A 19412-nucleotide genomic window follows, 5' to 3' on the forward strand; every position below is an offset into this window, starting at 1 on the left:
TATTAGGCGAGCGAGGAAAAGTTTTCTCTCCCGCAGTCTCTGCACTCTGTGTATTTCTTATGGTGATTTAAGCGAATATATGAAGAACTTTGCATATAGGTTTCCTACCAGGTTTAAAAAGTCATTCAAAAATTTCACTTATGTGTTGGAATCATATTTTCTTATGTGTTGGAATAATATTTTTGTGGTTATCATAAGAAAACATAGGAGTATTGTTCAATAAAATGATAGAAAATGGGCACCCATAGAAAACAGGGCGCAGACGGCAGAGACAACGAAACGTAGTCATGGAATTAGAAAAAAACTAAATAATTATAGTACACAGTTATAATTTACATCTAACGGTAGATATTCAAAGATAAGTGCCGGATGAGTTATAGGGCGGTGAGGAAGACACATTGTTTCTCACAGGGTCTGGAATGCACTGTCTGTTTTGTGTGGGTTAAACTTCCACAGGATACGACTGACGTGGGCCCTTATTTTCTACGTTCTAACTCTCTGTTTTTTAAGTGCACGCAAATTGCATGCAATTTTGACCTTGAGAAACTTTGAAGTTTTCCGTTCATACGACTGACGTGGGCCCTTACAAAACGTATTTCGGCAGCACATACCACGTATATAATTAGTCCTCATGATAACCTTAGTGGTGTTATTTGTATCTCATGTGTGCCTGGGTAACAACCCTATTCCTATTTATTAGAATACAATTCCGAGCATCTCCGGTCCTTGCGTCCAAGACTTGGGGACAACGCCCAAAGGACGGACAGTGTCCAACACAGGTGCGGCTGCTCCTAATTTTGACAAATTCCTTAGAGTCTTGGACCAAGAGGGCTGGCAATTACTTGAAGAAAGCAAGATTGAAAGACACAGTGATAGAATCACAAAATAACCTGTCCTTCCAGGGCTTCCATAACTTCAGTGGCAAGATCTCTTAACTTTTCTGCTCCTTCCGCTGAAGGGGGAAAAGCTTTGGATAGTCTCGGAGTTTTAGAGGGAATGAAAAAAAAAGGGTTGGAGAAAAAAATGCAATAATAGGAGTAAGAATACTGTGCAGTGCAGGAAAGTCGTAATGCTTTTATCTGATATAGGTAAGGTTTAGAAAAATGGGTGGAAATATAGCGGTCGTTATTGAGAAACTGGGGATAGTGTGAGAGATGACAGAAATATTCATCGCGTATGGAAGCAGCTACCACAGGACCAGACCAACTGAAGAAGATCAAAATGTGACGGGGCCATTGATCTGAGGGTAATATTGGAAGTAAGTAATAATGAAAGATAAGAAGATTTAAATATGAACGTTCTGTTCTTCTGACAGAACTTATTCGAGGATCGAGAAAATCTCAGGTTCCCAATTTGCGTGGAAGCAGCTACCACAGGACCAGACCAACTGAAGATCAAATGTGACGGGGCCACTGATCTGAGGGTAATATTGGAAGTAAGAAATAATTAAAGATAAGAAGATTTAAATATGAACGTTCTGTTCTTCTGACAGAACTTATTCGAGGATCGAGAAAATCTCAGGTTCCCAATTTGCGTTTATTTGTGTTGGGATTGCAAAACGGCATAAAATTTCCTACTATACTCGTAGTGTGCCCACTCTTTCTCAAAGTCTCAAATTTCACAATCAACAGTGTCTTAACTCCACCACACTCTCTACCGTTCAAGAGTTTCGGTCACTTGAACAAATATTTGACAAAAACCGAAAACTTTCCTGAGTCCTTCGGGATTTGAGATTCAATTTTCTACCTTGGCCCGGGCGTGTAAATATGGGATCTTAAACCCAATACAAACGACGAAAACCCTCACAAAGGAGAGTATTTCAAGACTCCTTAAGTCCTCCAGAATGTCACATCGTGTGAAGAAGGATTAAATCTGACAACTATTTACATTTCCTAGCGTGAAGGAAAACTTTTCAATTTCCTTGAAAATCGTTTAAACCCAATACAAACGACGAAAACCCTCACAAAGGAGAGTATTTCAAGACTCCTTAAGTCCTCCCGAATGTCACATCGTGTGAAGAAGGATTAAATCTGACAACTATTTACATTTCCTAGCGTGAAGGAAAACTTTTCAATTTCCTTGAAAATATCCTTACGTTCCTGTATGGCTTGGAAATCTCCGATTTCGGCTCAAATTTCCTTTCAAATATTTTCCATACTCGTCGTTGAAAAAGGAGTTAATCCTGAAATCCTTTCCACTTTCCTTCAATCTTGAAGGTAAACAAATAACTCGGTGGCTTGGAAATCTCCGATTTCGGCTCAAATTTCCTTTCGAATATTTTCCATACTCGTCGTTGAAAAAGGAGTTAATCCTGAAATCCTTTCCACTTTCCTTCAATCTTGAAGGTAAACAAATAACTCGGTACTGAGTCTACTGAGCTATTTCTTAAAACACGTTACGATCAAAAACTGACGGAAGGACTGAAAAATCAGAGCTCAAAATCAATAACCTTTCATAACCAGAAAAGGGTTCAGTGAGAGAGGGACTGGAACATTTTTTCTAGTTCGAACTTTTTCGATGTGTTAGATGATTAGTTTATTTTGCGTCTCATCGTTTCGCAGACTGTTGTTACCGTTAACTTCTTTTGCTACCTATGAAAGTCGTTTAAGAATGGCGGTAAGAAAGACTATTGCAGTATTGCCTCATTCGGACGCGCCTTTACAACTGAATTCCCAGCTTTCCCAACACGTGCAATATCCAAGGATAGCACAACTGAATTTCCCTTAACGTCATTAAATGCCGTCGTCTCGGCCCTTTTTTTCCTTCCTCATTTATTTTTCTTTTAATTAAAGCCCTCTCCGTACACTCAAGACCTTTGCCCTAACAATACCATGGAGGAGGAGGAGGAGGAGGAGGAGAAGGAGAAGGAGGAGGAAGAGAAAAAGTTTATATACCTACATTTAATCATTCCCCAAGTGTTAAAGTTTAGAAAATATTTTTCTTCTCTTTCCTTCTCAAGTCAAGAGTATTTCTCGCGTCCATCAAACTAAAGCTCCGTTTACACGCGATGAAATTCAATGCGAATGGAGTTTTACTATTTCGTTCTCGCCATCTCATCTCACCACAATCATTTCACTTTTTGAACTCTGGTAAAATAGGATCACTTTTCTCAGCAAAAACGTCCTCAGAAATATCAAAGTTTGAAGATACCTAAATGGGTACAGGGAAATCAAATCGGAGACACATCCGAAATCTGGACATTGCAAAATCATCAGATCTTGAAAAATCACGAAAGGTTGATGTGGGGTTTCAATCCGCATCCATCAAACTAGAATATTAAATAGGTAGTAAATTTTATTCTCGTGTAAACAAGCCCTACAGCTCAGGTGTGGGGTATAAAAATATGAGGTGGTTGTCGGGTTGATTATTCATAATGTCGGGGTTTGGGCAAACGTTTAAGATTTCAATACTTCCAAGCCCAGAAGGCACGTCATGTGAGTTATCATTATGGGCATCATCATTATCATTATGGATATCATCACTATCATGATGAACATCACTTCTAAAGTGCATGATATCCAATCTAATTTTTAAATGCATCAAATTGAAATCTAAATTCTCATGAATAAGATAGTACATAGCTTAGGACAATCCAAGACTTTTACATCAAAGATTCCTAGTTACGTAGTTACCTATATTCATAGAAAATTATAATGACAACCATAAAATCATTTTTTCCTACAATAGTTCTTAAAATGACCGTGTTATTGTGTTTATATCTAAAGAAGAATAGCTTGAGAGCATAATTGCAACATAAAGTAAAAATAGCGAAGGGTTAGAGAGCAAAATAAACCGGTTTTCAAAGATGCAAAGAAGATTGGTGACATTGGGCAAGAGGTATTAAATTGTCAGGAATGTATTAAATTGCATAATTTATCTCTCTGAGTGTATCATTATTGTCAACTCCACACATATTAGAAGTAAACCGGTCTTGAGACGTTTTTCGACTGCATATTTGAATGGGAATCTACTTCATATTCCGATGACATTTTAACCTTTTTATGAAAGGCATTTTGATTAACATCAGGTTAAAAGGTGAAATGCTTTGGTAGGCAGTTTGTTTGAGATCCCATTATCCTGTTTTCTTTTTAGACCATGTTCTGTGGGAGTTATTTATTGTGGGTTTTTGAATTCACCTTTTGAACTACTTGCCGAGTACCCTAGAGACCATGCGGTTCGAATCTCGGCGGGTTGTGGACAAATTAAATAATTTGATTTATTAGACTTTGACGGAATATTGCCTAGATTATTTATTCTCATGAATACAAACAACGACCCATTTGAGTTGTGATTCTGAGATCATTTTCTCATGCTTTTGGCCTTTTGGAATTTGACTATTGGAATTTTGTAATATGAGTCCACTCATCTGTTTTGTCAAGAGAGGATTTTTAGGGGGAGAAGCCTGACATTACAATATTAGTGTTCTTTGACAGGCAGAATTCCCTAAACATTTAAAAGAAAAAAAAAAGTATATTATTATTTTTACGCAAGAAAAATCAAGGAATGTACGTTCCACCAACATAATTGTCAGAACACATTAAAGTTATCGTGGAGAGATAAAAAAAATACCTCGGTTTGGTGGAGAAAAAGTCGTTTTCCCCAAGTTCTGACATGTTTATATGTGGAAACCCCCTCCTTTTTAAACATCTGCAAAAAAATAATGATTTTTTATCTCTCTAAATCTGTTTTTCTTTTTTTTTTGCCCTCCAGTAATTTAAAAAAAAGTAAAAAAAAAAAAGAATGGGAAAACCATTTTCTTGAAAGGCAGGGAAAAGTGAAAATATTTAAAGAGGAGAAAATAATGTGTACAAAGAAGAATAAATAATATCAGAAGTTATGTAAAGAACAGGAAACGCTAAAAACATAGAGATATATAGACATGCAAAAAGGCAGCGAACAATAATGATGATAAGTATAATAAAAAAAATTATTTAAAATTACAAAAAATATTTTTTTCGACTCAAAAAAAAAAGTAGGAAAAATGAATAGCGTCCTAAATATTGCATTTCCCATTTCATTAAGAAATTTGGTATTGACTCAGGAAGATGGACGTTGATAACATCATAATATATGACCACTTTCTTCAGATTACTTTCATTGAGACACCCTTTATACAGCTCGATAGTGTTATAGACAATGTCATAAATAAATATCACGTCCATGCTAGACATGCTCATATACTGCATCCACCTTCATTAGGGCCCTCAACCAGACCTGAAGAAGAGTAAACAAGACCCTACCCAACAAACAAGACCTTATCAGTGTTTATCACCCTGCGATGATCGTTTTATCACTTTTTCCTCTATCAGTGTTGACATACCTGCGTAGAGTTTCATCTAGGGATCTACGAGATGTAGGTGGTGTAGGTTATCATGTTATCAGGGAATATTTTGGGATAGGTTAGGTTTCTATTTGGACAGTGTCATATTTTTTGACGGAGCTGTGAAGGATTTGAGAGGGTTACGCTTGAAATCGATGAAAATGACTCATCTTTTATTTTCTCACAGGGATGAACGTGTCTGGGAAATGATGGATGCAACGTTTCGCCCTTGTAGGCGAGAAAGTTTACATAATTGATGACGCCCGGGGGCGGTTTAGAACACCAGGGGTGACTGTGGATCAGGTTTGACTTTAGGGATTGTCGAAGCCGAAAGGACCATGTGAACTGTAATAGTGACATTAATATTATGTCAAAGAATCATCTCTATACTTCATCTTGAGGAGTAGGAGTAGGTAGTTCCATCAAAGACAAATCTGAGTTGGCCACCAAAATGATTGACCTCTCGTCATGAGGATTCTGAACGACAGGTGATAATATCAATGCCGATGATTAGACAACTTTCGTTCAAAACTTGAAACTGGTGATTCGTCAAGGGTTAGGACCATAGAGGAAGAAGTGAACTTTTGAGAATCTTCAAGCCGATGTTGTTCAATTAATTAATCCAACTGTCCATGCGTCCGATTGAAATTTGAGAGGATTGAAAAAGCTTTTATTAAAATCCAAAAGCTGAGGGGATGTGATAACCCAGCAAATCTCAGCATTAGTGCTGTACAGTGTCCAATTTATTTCACACAGGCATAAAGAGTAATTTTCAAATACGCCATATTTCGGGAATATTGGGGGGATGAGAGAGCAACAAATACATTCTCACCCTCCCGAAAATCTCTGGCAGACGCGTCGGGGAGATTATACCTCAATTCTATTTCAGTCCAGTGGTCGCAATTCATAAAACTGACCAACATGATAAATTATTTACATAATTTTTCACCCCTTTTGCAAAAAAAGAGAAGGGAGAGTTATAAAATGGCCAGAGGAGAAAGCCTCTCTCCCGTGTGCTGTCCATTATACTCGCTTTTTTGAAAAATGGCTGTCTATAAAATCCTACACCAACAAATTCACCCTTGTGCTTTTTCAACAAAAAATCCCCCTAATATATTTTCGCCGGGAAAGGTTGTGTCTGCTCCATCCTGCATCTCCATCCCAGAATGCTCTTGTATTATGTTTATCCCCCTAATATATTTTCGCCGGGAAAGGTTGTGTCTGCTCCATCCTGCATCTCCATCCCAGAATGCTCTTGTATTATGTTTGAAAAGTTTTTTTTCCCTTCTTGATTTATCTTTTCAAACTTTAATAACGGCCGGATTTTTCTTCCCAAAGAGAGAAAATCATGGCTAACGAAAATGTCGCAGCCTTTGGAAAAGTCGTTGAAAGAGGAAAGAAATGACAGAATAGAAGAAGAACTAAACAACATCGAGGAAGGCTTTGCTTTGACTTGAAATAAAGATGATGGGAAACCATCTATGTATGTAGAATCTACAATGTAGATACAATACCCTGGCTATACCCGAAAGCTAGTATAACCGTGTTCATACTGTTCATAGATAAATAAAAGGCCATTCTGAATCCTTACACTGAATACGATATTCATTTTCATCTAGTTCAAGCCTTGACACTAAAAGTCTAAAGGCAGGGGGATCTCCAGATAAAGACACACAGCATCGTAAAAACAGAAAATATCGCCAAATAGACAATAGTGCGATATGCAGAGGGATAAAATGAAATGGGAAACACTCTTGTGGTAAAGAAAAGAAGGCCGTAAAGAGGAAAATGTGTGAAGTAATGAAAACCTCTACCATTGACGCACAAAACTGCGAAGGAGATAAAAAACACCATACACCTACATTGTGAAGAGGCATGAAGAGATAGGGATGAGAAGTGCAGAGAAAACAGAAAAATTACCATAAAATATATTATGAAAGTAAGGAATGGCAAGAAAGACAGGGAGATGAGGAAGAAAATAAAATATTACATCCATGGAGCAGATAACAAAAAATGTGCAAAGTGCATGCATAATACAAAAGGGTTGAGATAACATAAATGAAGACAGGGTTATCACGCTGATCCCTGACAGAATGAAACTTGACTTGGAGTATTGGGCAAATCAAAGGATATACTTGGGACTTTGATCTGATCATCTTGAGAATGTAAGAAACGAATGTCCACTGGATTGTAAAAAAGTGGAAAGTGGACTACGGACGTCATGTAAAAGAAAGGCTCGAGAAAACTTTTTCAAAATTTTCTCAGACAGTATAACGAAAATGGCAATTTTACCTGTTTTTCTCAAGAATAAGCTAAAAAATCAAAAAGTGGTCAGGAAATTAGGATAGTACCAACAATTCAGTCCTTGGAAGTTTTCTTTGATTTTCAGCAGTTTCAGGTGCTTCTCCCTAAAGGGAAGCTATTTAATGCAACACCCTATATGAGCATTAACTATGCAGCATTATACATTCATCTTTATTATACACATCTCCCTATCCGCAGGCCTATAAGGTGGCATAGACAGGGTGGGAGGGAGAGGGGAGGAGGCTTGAGTAAAATTCATTGAGTCATTGCTTTTGTTTTCTTCAAGATTAATTTAGATTTATTGAACGCAGTGAAAAGCTTGGAATTTTCGAGCATGTGCTTTTCTTTCGGTAGATAGTGTAGAATTGGGAGCCTTTATTTATGTCGATCTAGCTTGAGTGGGAATAGACTTAGTAAAAGAAGAAGATTGTAGAATTAAGGTAATTTTTTGTTTAGTCTTTGAGGATGAAAATCATTTATTTTGATTCCGTGTCAGTTCCAGATTTAACAAGTTATTTAGATATTGCCTCATCCAGTTCATTTTCGTGTTCATTATCCGAACTCACCATCTCATTATTTCGACGTAAGTGATTCTTTATAGCAATGAGAACCATGAGCTCATTTAGGATTTACACACTATTAATACTCTAAACTCTACATGCGTGTTGAGAATCAAACCATTGCCAGTCGGGATCAGTTAACATATTGAAAAGTACTGATTTATGCAAGATTACCCAAAACATCTCTCACAGGCTAACTGTTTCTATCCTCAATTAAATACACATTAGGCTTCAAAAAAAGATGTAAAATAATGAGTATTGTAATTTCGAGTACATTTGTATGCATTCCAAAATGTATGTTTATGTCCAAAGAGTAAAAAAAAAAATAAAAAAAAAATGAGAATATCTCTTATCTGAAGTACTCACATGAAAATCGGATCATGTTACCAGAGGCTAAATAGCCATGAATCATGATACATTGATGTGTGCTGATAATGGCGAATGATAGCCAGAGTACTTCCTGATCTCATGGGTAACAAATGATAGTGGCTATGAGGAAACACAATATAGTGATAGAGATACACATCAATGAGAACTGTACAAGTAGCACCTAACGCCATAACTCACATTAGTACAAGCGAACAAATTTTAATCTACGTCTGTTGAATAGGATAGCCGTTTCTTGATCTTAATTACCAATCCACACGATATGGGTAAACCTATTTCTAGCGATTCTCCGAAGTAAGGGTCGAAAGCTCTTGCTGGTACGTGGATAATCTACTTGAAATGAAGAGCGCCCTTCAACGTTATAAAAGATTGTAAATATGGTAACTCTTGAAAGTTTTCCAGGTTTATACCATTAACCATAATAGCTACCATTAGCTGCTATCGTGATAGATATTAGCCACTGCCAATGGTTCGTTTCAAATTTCAGATGAACTAGGAATAACACCATGTTTGTCGGTCCTATGAAACAATAAATCATGTAGCACTTGTGTCAGTGTTATCCAGGGTTAATGAGATATTCAGCTCATGAGTCATAAGAACTTCGATTTTCAGTCAGATTGGAAAGCATTGTCTCGGTGACATGTTAACCAAGATTAGGTTAGGTTTCTTGTGATGACGTCACTAACAATGGAACTAAACTCCCTGGGATGTTCAACCGACATAGACATGAAACATTTCTGTACCAACTTCCCAACTTGTATGAAATGCTGGAGCATTGGCGTTGTTGGTTTCATTACAACTCATCGAATATTTTGACAAACATTTAGTTGACAATATTGAAGCGAAACACTACAATGTATCGGATTTCACACACATATGCCAACATTTCATGGGGAGTGGGCACCTCATATTGATAGATTCGATCAACCGGTTATCTCGATGTCTTGGAATCTTACATATGCCAACATTTCATGGGGAGTGGGCACCTCATATTGATAGATTCGATCAACCGGTTATCTCGATGTCTTGGAATCTTAGATGGTGTTTTGTTTTGAAATATTTGAGGCTCTTGATATTGCATGACCAAATGAAGCAGAAACTGGTCCTTAACGTACCTAATCAAAGTACCAAAAATAACATAACTACATAGATACTGCACATGCTATTCATTTTCAAACCAAAGTTTTCCTCAATTCCAAACTCCTTTTACAGTCATCAATAAACAGTTATCATGAGCATGTGACCACTGGCAAGTAGGCTGACAAGTAGGCAAGTGATTCATGCCAATATCATTGTGGCAATACACCAAACTGATCTAGAGAGTCAAGATAATCATCAATTCATCACTGTTCTTCTTCAAGTAGGTATATTGAAAAAGATCAAGGTTGGACACAATTGATGATCGTATGGGTAATTATTATGATTGTAGTTGTAGATTGGAAATTTTTTACTTTCTATTCATGTTAAACTTAGAGCCCTAGAAGTTAGCTACTGTTTGTAGATGTTAGTGTTTTGTTTCTTAGAGGCCTGGTATCAAACCATTTTAAAACGTCTTCAAATCTTTTCCGTCATTTATTATTAACAAGTTTCCATTTATTTTTGATCGATAAAAAACTCAGAATATACATTTTCTTTATAAATGGTATACCCATCCGTATAAGCAGAGCTTGTGCCACGGATGGGGAAGCAGAGCTTGTGGTCATTTATTGACCATTGATCAAACATAACTGTTTTCATGAGGTCTACCTTGTACGAGTACCATGTAGGTACAAGTATTTCCTAATATTGATGGTTACTCGTAATTTTTTTTCCTCTTCACTTCAAAAAGCCCTTATTTATATGCCATTCAAGAGCCACAGTACCGTTCCATTACATATCCCTCCCGGTCCTCAGTCTCTTTAATTGAAAACATTCATGCAGACAAACGCACGGACGAACGTTTACCCGTCATCCATTGAATATTTGACATTATCTCTCAACAAAAGAGAAAGAACAAAAAACTTCAATTATCCGAAAATGGAAGACGGGGGACGAGGAGAGGAAGAGATAAGGGTAAAAAATGTATTAATACAAATTGTATTATCCCTGAGTTTCAGACAGGGTGGATTGTTTAGTTACTGTCTGTATCTTTGAAACCACTCCAAGTCTAAGGTGTAGGGGCAAACAGCCCTAAAGGATGGGTTAAGCTTCTATGAATCTACGGATATTTTTGAAAGATTTTTTTTTTTCCGCGTTGCCTTTCCTGTCATTCGAGCACAGTTCAAAATTGCCCAATATACCTTATAACTAGCATATTGACAAAGGTGGACAAACTCACAAAGTTTGTTAATTTTGAGAAAACAGTCGTAACATTCCAAATGTTTATGTTATGAAGACGATCCTTCAATTTCTCTGATAGTATAGTAATCAATCAAATACTGATAGAATCCAATCAGTACGTCAATCCTAAAAATGATTTGTTGATGTTAACTAGGATTGATCAAGAATTCAATTCGATCCACATTTAGAGCGAAAAAGTCTTACATGTTTTTGTAGATCACCACTTCAAACGACAGTAGCTGAAATGGATCTACGTGAAAGTATGGACCCGAAGGTGTAGTTCTATAGCTATACCGTTCCACCAGCATAAAAGTGTCATCGAAATGATTCACCCAGTATGAGTAAGAGTTCTCCCTCCCTTGGCATTTCACTTGAATACAGAGAGCTGGACCTACCTCCACATATTACAGCAGATGTAAGGCTTTTGCACGAAGGGTGTACTGGAGCTGAGTAAGGGGAATAAAAATGAGTAAGGCGATGAAAAAATTACAGCTCTCTTTCCTAACAGCATTCTCTCCCTTGTTGTTGGGGAGATTTTGACAAATCCATCAGATGGAAAGCAAAGTACGTACGACTATGCTTGTTATTCCGGAAAAGTTTCAATGAAACCCAAAGCCAGTCTAGATAGAAGAGCTCAAAGAGGATAAGAATGAAGCTCAAAAGATTACACGCCTAGACAAAATAAATGAACACATGTGACAAGTTGACATGTCCAAGTTGTTTTTTTCTTTCGCGAAGAATTGTTTTCTATTAAATTTAAGACTTTAATCCTGTTTTGAAGCGCGTTGTGTCAATTAATTCTCGACTAATTAGACATTGTCTTGTCATGCAGTTGCCATAATCTCGTTAAATTCCTCACTCGTATCTTGAAGTATGTGTTTGGGTGTGTGCATGTGAGAACCAAAGTCATCATGACATATTGTACATTCCTTTACGAGACGTTTCTATGAATGAAATAAATAATGAAAGATCAAGGGAAGTTGAACATTGCGATGGACTGTTGTATTGTAAATTGTGATGGACTTAAAAACTGCAGAATTCATTCAGCAATCATCTTGTACATGAGGACAGCATTATGGAGGAAAGCGACATCCATAGGGCAAGTCCCTTTTGGATTTTTCTTTTCTGCCTAACGCTGTTCATTTACAAAGTCCATGCGCTCCATAAAAGAGATGCTTCAGATGGAACTCCAGTACGGAAAATCATCAATATCACACAAATCCCTAAAGGCAAGCAAATCAAATTGGAATTCAACAATAGACACACGATGTACACTCCCATATTGGCAAGGCCAAGGTTATGTTTTTTTACTACGACTCCAAGTGAAGCTCTCGATCTAGAATGCCACGGGTGCTTAATTCGTTGTGCACTACTAAAATGAAACAAGGTAATGATTTGTAGTGGTGCCAAAAAGAGACTCGAGATTTGCCGCTTTGGATTTCAGATTCCTCGTGTTGATTATTCCGTACCTGGTGTGCTCAATAATTCATTTATCAATACGAAAAACAGAACCAAAGCTGACAGCTTCCACAATGATGTTGCCCGAGCGGATGATGTTGTTATCACAAAGCAGTTCGTGTGGAACTGCTTTTGAAGGAACTTTAAGAGTAGATCTAAAACATAATGAACGATTTGAAATAATAAATAATAATAACTTGAGTGATAATATAGTTCTTGATTCAGTAAGTACCACAAGTCGATTCCAAGACAACAGTTTCGGTAATGAGAAGATTGTGATTGAACTGACACGCGTGATCAAGCACATCTCAAACCTCAAGCCTCAGCAAGACCTTAAACTCAGGAAATGCAGTTCTGTGATGTCAGCTGTGAAGATAAAGATGAGGTGCTTGCAATTAATGGAACCACTCAACGAGATAGAAGTTGTGCTAACAATGCAGATTGAGATGTTATTGAAACGAACGTTTCCAGGATATGACCAGGGGTACGTGCTATTGAGATTTTCTAATGGTTCGCAATTCGCACTGATACACATAGAGCCGCAGATGTCCCTGAGATAAATGATACCTCTCAACACAATGCTGTTAACAATCATTTAGCATTAGCAATTGAACCTCTAGCAAGAACACTACAAGAGAACTCGTACATCTGTACATTATGGGTCTACGTCAAAAGAGTGCCTCGGTACTTTACTTTGTAGCGCTACATCATACATTACACACACATGTAGACCTAGATATATTTATAGAGCCTAACATTAACATTACAATAGATGAAGAGGGTTTGTATGAAACGAGGCTAATGATAACCATTGGGTGAAGTAGAGGGGAGACTAGGGTTTCAAATGTCTCGGGTCTTTGAAATAGAAGATAAAATGTGTAGAAGTAGTAAAACACAATTACATTAAACACGAGGACTACTCATATGACCTATATTCATATACGATTACAGAAAATACGGCAGATAATGGCGTTTTAGAGGTTATCATGAAATATTTACGGTCAGTCTCCCATCCATGTGACATTGTGCCACTAGCAAACTTTCTGATCGTTTATCATTTTAGTCTCATCCTCAGGCTGTTCCATTAATTACAGTTTTGCGGGACACTGGGTTTTGTTTTATCAGCAATCGGATTGAAAGTTTCATTTGTAAATGACTTGTATGGGCATATCAGTAATGTGTTCAATGATGTTAGAATAAACATTGGCAGTACTACCGAACATTTCCAGCAGAGTTTAGAACAAGTTCCCAATACGCCTCCATTCGTTAAGGAAGGTGGATATCTACATAATCCCATTGATTACAAGTAGGATATTGTATCGTATGGCTTTTCCACGACATATTGTAAGCTTCTCAAATCAGACATCTATTTCCTTTGGTATCAAACAATAATATGTGAGCTCCATTCTAGAATTTCATGCTCCCCGCATTGCTCGATGCACCTTGGTTCAATGATATATTTTTTTTGCCTGCAGAGGAAGTATTAGAGAACGAGAAAGTATTAAATTTTATCAAAGCTGATGGAGCAATGGCTTTGTCTGTGCAACTAATCGGATTATGCCGATATAAATGAGCGCACAAATCGCCGTTTTTTTTCCAATAAGTTTTAATGATTACAATAACGTAATAAATATGCGACGCTATAAATAAAGCACCATGCTTATCGAGAGGGCAGATTTATAGAGGCTTTAGCACGAAGATAACAATATTGCGAAATATAGGATTTGAACACGCAAGTCTGACCAATTTGATAGGAAATGGATTTTCAATGAAGATATTTTACATTGAAGCTAGGATGCTAAAACAAAACTTGAGGAAGACAATGTTGAAAACAAAGCAGAGCGGATGAAAATAGCAAACCATCTATGTAGAATCTACAATGTAGATACAATACCCTGGCTATACCCGAAAGCTAGTATAACCGTGTTCATACTGTTCATGGATAAATAAAAGGCCATTCTGAATCCTTAGAATACGATATTCATTTTCATCTAGTTCAAGCCTTGACACTAAAAGTCTAAAGACAGGGGGATCTTCAGATAAAGACACACAGCATCGTAAAAACAGAAAATATCGCCAAATAGACAATAGTGCGATACGCAGAGGGATAAAATGAAATGGGAAACTCTCTTGTGGTAAAGAAAAGAAGGCCGTAAAGAGGAAAATGTGTGAAGTAATGAAAACCTCTACCATTGACGCACAAAACTGCGAAGGAGAACGATTTGAAATAATAAATAATAATAACTTGAGTGATAAGATAGTTCTTGATTCAGTAAATACCACAAGTAGATTCCAAGACAACAGTTTCTGTATTCAGAAGATTGTGATTGAACTGACACGCGTGATCAAGCACATCTCAAACCTCAAGCCTCAGCAAGACCTTAAACTCAGGAAATGCAGTTCTGTGATGTCAGCTGTGAAGATAAAGATGAGGTGCTTGCAATTAATGGAACCACTCAACGAGATAGAAGTTGTGCTAACAATGCAGATTGAGATGTTACTGAAATGAACGTTTCCAGGATATGACCAGGGGTACGTGCTATTGAGATTTTCTAATGGTTCGCACCTCGCACAGATACACATAGAGCCGCAGATGTCCCTGAGATAAATGATACCTCTCAACACAATGCTGTTAACAATCATTTAGCATTAGCAATTGAACTTGAAACGAACGTTTCCAGGATATGACCAGGGGTACGTGCTATTGAGATTTTCTAATGGTTCGCAATTCGCACTGATACACATAGAGCCGCAGATGTCCCTGAGATAAATGATACCTCTCAACACAATGCTGTTAACAATCATTTAGCATTAGCAATTGAACCTACACCTTCGGGTCCATACTTTCACGTAGATCCATTTCAGCTACTGTCGTTTGAAGTGGTGATCTACAAAAACTTGTAAGACTTTTTCGCCCTAAATTTGATCGAATTGAATTCTTGATCACTCCCAGTTAACATCAACAAATCATTTTTAGGATTGACGTACTGATTGGATTCTATCAGTATTTGATTGATTACTATACTATCAGAGAAATTGCTAGCTTAGATGTTCAGATTGCTTGAATGTTACGAACCTACTCAAGTTCAAAATATTGCAAAGCACAAGACACTTGGCAACGTTTATGCTTGGCAACACAGAGATCCAAAGTCACCTTGGACTTCGTGACCAAGTCAAGACTCAAACCATCTTCACAATGGAGTACTTGTTGTATTGTAGAGATAATAAAACTGATTCTCTTTTCTTTCCAACTCATTATTGTCTTGTATTCTTCTTTCTCCTCTTCCTTATCTTCTTCTTTTTCTTCTTCTTCCTCATCTTCTTCTTTCTCTCTTGAGCATGACTGCTTTCAAGTTTCCTTTCAGTTCTTGTTTTCTTCTTTCAAGGTCAAACTTACAACTTCTTTTCTGTTTTATTTCCAGTTTCCAGTCGTTATTGATAAGTGCCTACTCAAGTGACAAATCCATCAGATGGAAAGCAAAGTACGTACGACTATGCTTGTTATTCCGGAAAAGTTTCAATGAAACCCAAAGCCAGTCTAGATAGAAGAGCTCAAAGAGGATAAGAATGAAGCGGACGAATTCATCAGACGGAAAGCAAAGTAGGTACGACTATGCTTGTTATTCCGGAAAAGTTTCAATGAAACCCAAAGCCAGTCTAGATAGAAGAGCTCAAAGAGGATAAGAATGAAGCTCAAAAGATTACACGCCTAGACAAAATAAATGAACACATGTGACAAGTTGACATGTCCAAGTTGTTTTTTTCTTTCGCGAAGAATTGTTTTCTATTAAATTTAAGACTTTAATCCTGTTTTGAAGCGCGTTGTGTCAATTAATTCTCGACTAATTAGACATTGTCTTGTCATGCAGTTGCCATAATCTCGTTAAATTCCTCACTCGTATCTTCAAGTATGTGTTTGGGTGTGTGCATGTGATAACCAAAGTCATCATGACATATTGTACATTCCTTTACGAGACGTTTCTATGAATGAAATAAATAATTAAAGATCAAGTTGAACATTGTGATGGACTGTTCTAAACTATTGTAAATTGTGATGGACTTGAAAACTGTAGAATTCATTCAGCAATCATCTTGTACATGAGGACAGCATTGAGGAGAAAAGAACCATCCTTAAGGCAATTCCCCTCTTAGATGGTTCTTTTCTATCTAATGCTGTTCATTTACAAAGTCCGTTCACTCCATTAAAAAGATGCTTCAAATGGAACTCCAGTACGGAAAATCATCAATATCACACAAATCCCTAAAGGCAAGCAAATCAAATTGGAATTCAACAATAGACACACGATGTACACTCCCATATTGGCAAGGCCAAGGTTATGTTTTTTTACTACGACTCCAAGTGAAGCTCTCGATCTAGAATACCACGGGTGCTTAATTCGTTGTGCACTACTAAAAAGAAACAAGGTAATGATTTGTAGTGGTGCCAAAAAGAGACTCGAGATTTGCCGCCTTGGATTTCAGATTCCTCGTGTTGATTATTCATTATTCCGTACCTGGTGTGCTCCATAATTCATTTATCAATACGAACAACAGAACCAAAGCTGACAGCTTCCACAAAACTGTTGCCCGAGCGGATGATGTTGTTATCACAAAGCAGTTCGTGTGGAACTGCTTTTGAAGGAACTTTAAGAGTAGATCTAAAACATAAATTTCCTTTATTTTTGAACAATATGGTGGAAATGGAAACAACAATAAAAAATGCAAGTGAAAATTTTGCTTTTCTTACCTTTATGTGATAGGAATTGAGCTTATGGCGAGGTAGAGAATTGAAAGAGCTGAAATCTTGTCGCCTGGTGAAAATCCCACTGCCATTCATAGCCGCCACACTCCTGAAATCAGCAAAATAGGAGAAACATGTTATAAGTTATAGCTTGAACATTAATATTGATAACATCAGTGGGAATCGTTTAGCTTAGGAGATTAAAAAACACACTCGATTGAGGAAACAAACAATACAGATTTATATCAAGAGAAAAATAAATAAAACATGGATGGAAAATTGAAATATCCGATGGAAGAAGATATTGGCAATTAGGAAACATTATGAAGCATGAAAATACATTCCGCTCGATTTCCTTGATTCCTAATTTCCAGAGGATCAAGTAAATGTTGATGAATGACGCAAAGAAGACATTAATTTTGACTTTATTTCTTTTCTTCCAAAACTTCACATTTATTTAATTTCTCTCCTCTAATATTGTCAAGATTTATAAGTCCATTGTTCTTTGTGTTTTCAGGAGAAATGTTTGATTTAAAGTAGTTGATATTTTGTGCCTGATCGTTTCCAGTTCCACATGTGTGGTGAACCATACCATCATGTCACCATAGCTATCCACATTGTACGAGTAGATGCTGGATAAGGCAAGAATTTTCTTTGGTGCCAAACCTGAATTTTTTACGATTTGTCTCTTCAACTACATAGTTTTCAGTAGCTTTACATAATGCTGTGAGAAATTAAATATTCTAATTTCTTCTAATCTAATGCCAGTGCATCTCATGTTCAAACATTTTGATAAACAAAATTTTGGAAGCCGACATGCAACATTTAGTCGATATTCTCAGGATGTCTTCCTCACAAATTTACATAATTGTTTTCAGATTTACAATCGGATCAGATCGTTGAGACGAACAGTTAATATTCAGGTTGAAAACAATTTTAATTGAATTCTGGAGAAATAAAAATTACTGCACGAGTTTATGGGTACTCACTCTCAAGGTCATATTAATTAAGTTCTTGATTTTTTAGGTATCTTTCAAGTAGGTACTTATTTCTGATTTCGGTCTTGAGTGTTTTCTGCCATCGTCAAGAGGCACTTCAGAATTATGTAAACTCTCCATGGTGATTAGGGCCATATACTATGTCATAAAGATAGTACTAAACAAACAAGCCATGTTGATTTTACATTATGATATTTGATTTGGAATCAATGAGGTACCCAGGAAGTCTTCTCCGATGAAATCTTTACTGTAGAGAAGAACTTTATCATTTACAAATTGATTGATATTGATAGCTAAAAGCAAATCAACAAAAGGTGCTATACCTATTAAAATTGTTCCTACCTTCCAAGTCTAATCACTAATCATGTCATAAAATAAAGGGTTGGCTCTCCAATGAGATCCACCCATGTATACTTTCTATGATGAATATTACGAAAGAAAAGTATTGATGATGAAATGGACAACAAATAATAATTGATAATGGCTAGTCAACTAAAAGACAAAGACCTTGTAAAAATGACTAGTGTCCAAACAAAAAGACCCATCAGTAAGCAGACATACAGTAAGCATTGAGGTATTGTGAATGAATGCAAACATTGTGTAAAGTAGACAAAACATTTCAACAGTAGGTAAGTCACAAGAGACAGTATTGGTATCGAGTACAACTATATTTTCTTACATAATCATATTTCCAATTATACCTATCGAAGAATCAATGTTCTCCATTGAAAGACGCACAAAAAACACAATACATTATTGAAGCATGCAAGTATTATACCTTATGGAACATTGGATATAGTTATTAAGGTAGGTTAAAAACATGCTGGGGGATTAGAACAACTTGTACTTAAGTGGAACCGAAGAATTATCTGACAAGACACAACTTGTTGATACTGAAAGAAGAACTAACGAAACTTGGAGGATTACAAATTGGATTTTTCTTCAGTTCTCGTCATTTAGAAAAAAAAAAATCCTTGTGAATAGAACTAGAAAGGCGTCGTACCTACCCTACGCTACGTTTGGAGCAGAGCTTCATCGCTTTTATTTAATAGGTATGGTTATCTAAAATCAAATTATAAGTGAAAAAAGCACAGAATAAGAGAAAAAATGTTCAAATTTCAACGGAACCATCGAATGACCTCTCTATATCGAGGTCCAGCTTCCCATCACGTTGCCCTTCCACCGGTTTCAGCGTTGAGAACTCAATCACATCGCGTGTCTAAGCACCGAAGATTAGTCGTCCATGAGATTGTCAAAGATTAGATTAATCTCCTCATTACCATAGATTGCAAAGAAGTCATTAAGATCAGTATCGCCGCGGAATT

The 19412-nt window shown here is 36.8% G+C and overlaps 1 protein-coding gene across 1 annotated transcript in view; it reads right to left on the minus strand.

The window, feature by feature from the left end:
• LOC103505925 (headcase protein) overlaps positions 1-19412 on the minus strand; it is a 200761-nt gene that overhangs the window by 120855 nt on the left and 60494 nt on the right. Inside the window, exon 2 of the mRNA XM_008470296.3 lies at positions 17096-17198. Within this exon, the coding sequence (XP_008468518.2) occupies positions 17096-17185 (90 nt within the window). The 5' untranslated portion in view covers positions 17186-17198. The remainder of the gene's footprint in view (positions 1-17095; positions 17199-19412) is intronic.

Source organism: Diaphorina citri, unplaced genomic scaffold, assembly GCF_000475195.1.
Source record: "Diaphorina citri unplaced genomic scaffold, Diaci psyllid genome assembly version 1.1 scaffold204, whole genome shotgun sequence".
NCBI lineage: Eukaryota > Metazoa > Arthropoda > Insecta > Hemiptera > Psyllidae > Diaphorina > Diaphorina citri.